Genomic DNA, 3423 nt, shown 5'->3' with positions numbered 1-3423 from the left:
ATCTGATTGGTTTATTTGGCCCGTCTATCACCAACATAGGCCAATCAGCTAACCAGTATTTTCGCCCCTTCCCAAAATTACTTCAAAGGAAGGTTTCCAGATGGATATGCGGAGCAAATCCAGCTGGCGGAGTCAGGTTAGCTAACTGCACCCCTGCGTGTGGGAGGAGGGAGCAGCTGAGAGACGCTAGCTGACATCAGAGTCCCTCAGTTGGATCCCGCGGAGCTAACGGAGCTGACGTCTCGGTTCTGCTGCGCTGTAGTCGACAACAATCCCGGACGAATTTGAAATTCCGCCCAGACTTGTTTTTAGGTATGAAAAGTAGGACATATCTGGGGAAAAGAGGATGTCTGGTCACCCTAGCTTAATCATATTTTGCCGGACTGCTCTGAGCATGCCCCATTGTGACGCCAGAGAAGCAGTTTAACGAAGAAAATGGAAAAAGCATCATAATTGTCTCACAAAAGTCATAAAACATTTTTTTAAAGATGTCTATCAGCATTCTTTAGTGCGTTAGGGATATAAATAAGTCATTTTTAGTACCATAATCACGCATGCGCAGGACGGATTGGGCTTCCGATAGGGACGGTAGAAACTCTTCGAAGCAGAGGCGGCCATATTGGAGAGAAACTTCCAGCTTCTCTAAACTGGATTTTAATTTCAACATTTCTACAGAAGTAGCCATTTAAAATGTCCCCACTTTCCTTGTCTGGTCCCCTTCAATTCCTTTTTAAATATCAATCTTTGTGCTAAAATATTCTGTCATTATTTGGGGACATTATGATCTAAAGAGAAGCGCCATCTCCTGGTCAGACCCTGTACTTCAGTGAACAAGGGGATCACTCTAGGGGCTGGAAGTTAGAGGGGATTCGGCTGGAGTTTGACTGGGGGGGGGGCATTTGAATGGATGCTACCGTAAATACAGACCTTAGATTTTCCTTCAATGTTTATTCTTTTTGAAATATTCCGCGTTTCACTGCAAAAAGTGATCTAAAAATAAGTCCAAATCTCTTCCTCCTTAATTTATGAAAGTAAATAAGATCAAATCTTATTACTTTCCTGCTAAAATCAAAACATTTCATTTAGTTTGTTTTTTTTAAGAATTTTACTCCATAATCCAAAATATTTCTGCTTTATTTCTTTAACCTTAGGAGGAACCAGAACCAGTTTAAAACTGATTAATTTTCTCTCATTTTGACTGTTTGTCAGTGAATAGCTTTAATTTATTAATGTTTAAGGTGAAATAAAAGGTTCTGGATAAAATCATGAGGCTTTAATGCGAGTTTATCTGCAGCATGACGACCTTATGGAGCAGCGAGAGGATAAAAAAAAAAAAAAAGGGCCGAAATCAAAGGTTTACCGCTTAGTTTAACTCTTTAAATATTTATCTGGTTCAGTTTGGGAGATTTTAAAAAAGGTTTCTGGGAGAAAAAAAAAAAAAAAAGTGGAACAGAATAGAAATAAATAAAAGCAATAACTTAATATCCTCTTTACATTTATACAGGTAAACAGACCAGTGCCGACGTACCGTGGATGAAGCAACGCCGCCCCCTGCTGCTGTTTCAGGGTAACAGCATCACTCAGGGGCAACATCCAACTTCTGCTTTTAATAAACTTTCTTTTCATCTCAGATCTTTTAAAAAAAAAAAAATTAAAAAAATCACATTCTTATTTCTGGAAACTCGGGATTAAAACGCCGAAGCTCCTCTGGAGGCACAGACGGTCTCTGGCAGAGAACGAACCTTTAAACGTTTTAACTCTGCTCTAAAAATGAAGAGCAGAGAGGCTGAAAAAGCGGGACCAGAGCAGCTTAAATCAAACGTTATCAGATCCCTGCCTTCCTGTTTCCCTGCGGCGGGACCGTGACGTGACACGGTAGAGACTAGGCTGGGTGGAGCAGTGATGCTCTGGGCCCGTTTGTCTCCTAACGGCCATGAAGCCTCGTTAGAGACGTCCCGATTGCTTTAATTAGTAAAAAAAAAAAGGAAACGGCGTTAATTAAGCAGAATAATTATTTATTCTGATGCTTTCCCCACATTTCTACATCTGAATCTTTCTGATCCAGGATGTTGCATCGCCCTCGTGTCCGGCTTTAAAAAAAAAAGCCATCTAGAACACTTCTGCCTCTTATACGGCAGAATTAAAAAAAAAAAAAAAATCCATCCTGACTCAGAAAAACGTGGAAAAATACGGATTGATCGACTGGAAATACCCCAAACATGTCAGGCTTCCAAAAAAACGCCTCATCAGGTTAAGGCGTTGTTCCCCTCTTCAACCACGGGGTGGGTGGGGGGGTTTCTTTGTGTCTCCTAAACGCACACGGTTCCATCGCTTCAGTCTTTAGGTCAGCAGGTAGCAGTAGATGGCGTAGAGAAGCGCCATGACGGAGCAGTAAAACAACAGGAAGTCTGCCGACAGCAGCGAGGAGGAAGACGCAGGCGAGGCGCGGTCCTCCTCGGGCTCCACGGCCAGCAAGGCCGCCACGCAGCGCAGCACAGCGGGCAGCTTACACAGAAGCACATCGGAGCAGACACACATTTCAGGCTGGACACACAGACAGAGGAGAAGACTGTTAGAGGCGGGACGCAGCACGCGGTTAGCACACGGACCATCGTCCTTCTGTAGCGCCAAACCCAGAACTTTACCTCAGGGACGCCCAGCTTCCGACACGCGCTGAGGAAGTTTTCCACGTTCAGTCTGGACTTCGCCGAGCTCAGCTTTGGCTGAAAGGGAGAAACAGAACAAAGAAAACCAGCAGCTTTAAGCGACCGGACGCTGGGAGGGCGGGGTTCAGTCAGAGCCGACGGAAGGCGTCCGACTCACCACTGCGGGGGAGGGGATGTGGATGATGGAGACGGAGCGCGGCCGGATCTGGTTCACCAGCTGGCAGAGGACGGTTCCGTTGGACAGAGCCTCGCCCAGGTCCTCCGGCAGAGAGATCTTCAGCCGAGATTCCAGAGTCTGTGGAGCGGGACACGGGTTAGAGATGCCTGAGCCAAACCCCCACCCCCACCTGTTGCTGGAGCGGTTCTGCAGCTTTATTGAGCAGCAGCGGTACCAGGACGATCCGGAGGAGAGTAGAACTCCGCATCCGTCCCGTCTGATAGAGTTTACATGTAGATCAGTTCAACTGATGTCAGAATTATCGGCCCGACCGGTCCGTCACTTTGTGGACCAATCAGATAGTAAACAAACTCCTCCCCCCCAAAAAAAAACACTAAACCGCCTGTCAGCTGTTCGCCACTGCTGGAAGTTAACAGATTCATAAATCTAAAAGGAAAAGCAGAATAATAACGTCTGTTGGGAAAAACTGGCAACGCGTACATCTGCCGTCAGGTTCAGCTACACTGGAAAAAATGGAAATCTAGATAAGTCCTTTTTTCTTAAAATAAGTGCATTTGTTCTTGAATTGAGGAGGTAAAA

At 45.3% G+C, this 3423-nt stretch overlaps 1 protein-coding gene across 1 annotated transcript in view; it reads right to left on the bottom strand.

Moving 5' to 3' along the window:
* Positions 1-1208: 1208 nt before the first annotated feature.
* The window catches only part of LOC107101666 (leucine-rich repeat and calponin homology domain-containing protein 4-like), a 25148-nt gene continuing 22933 nt past the window's right edge, over positions 1209-3423 (bottom strand). Inside the window, exons 13-15 of the mRNA XM_015400661.1 lie at positions 2824-2961; positions 2646-2723; positions 1209-2544 (exon numbers count right to left, since the gene is read on the bottom strand). Of these exons, the coding sequence (XP_015256147.1) occupies positions 2341-2544; positions 2646-2723; positions 2824-2961 (420 nt within the window). The 3' untranslated portion in view covers positions 1209-2340. The remainder of the gene's footprint in view (positions 2545-2645; positions 2724-2823; positions 2962-3423) is intronic.

Source organism: Cyprinodon variegatus, unplaced genomic scaffold (genome assembly GCF_000732505.1).
Source record: "Cyprinodon variegatus isolate N-32 unplaced genomic scaffold, C_variegatus-1.0 Scaffold1130, whole genome shotgun sequence".
NCBI lineage: Eukaryota > Metazoa > Chordata > Actinopteri > Cyprinodontiformes > Cyprinodontidae > Cyprinodon > Cyprinodon variegatus.
This window is presented reverse-complemented; position numbering and strand designations above follow the sequence as displayed.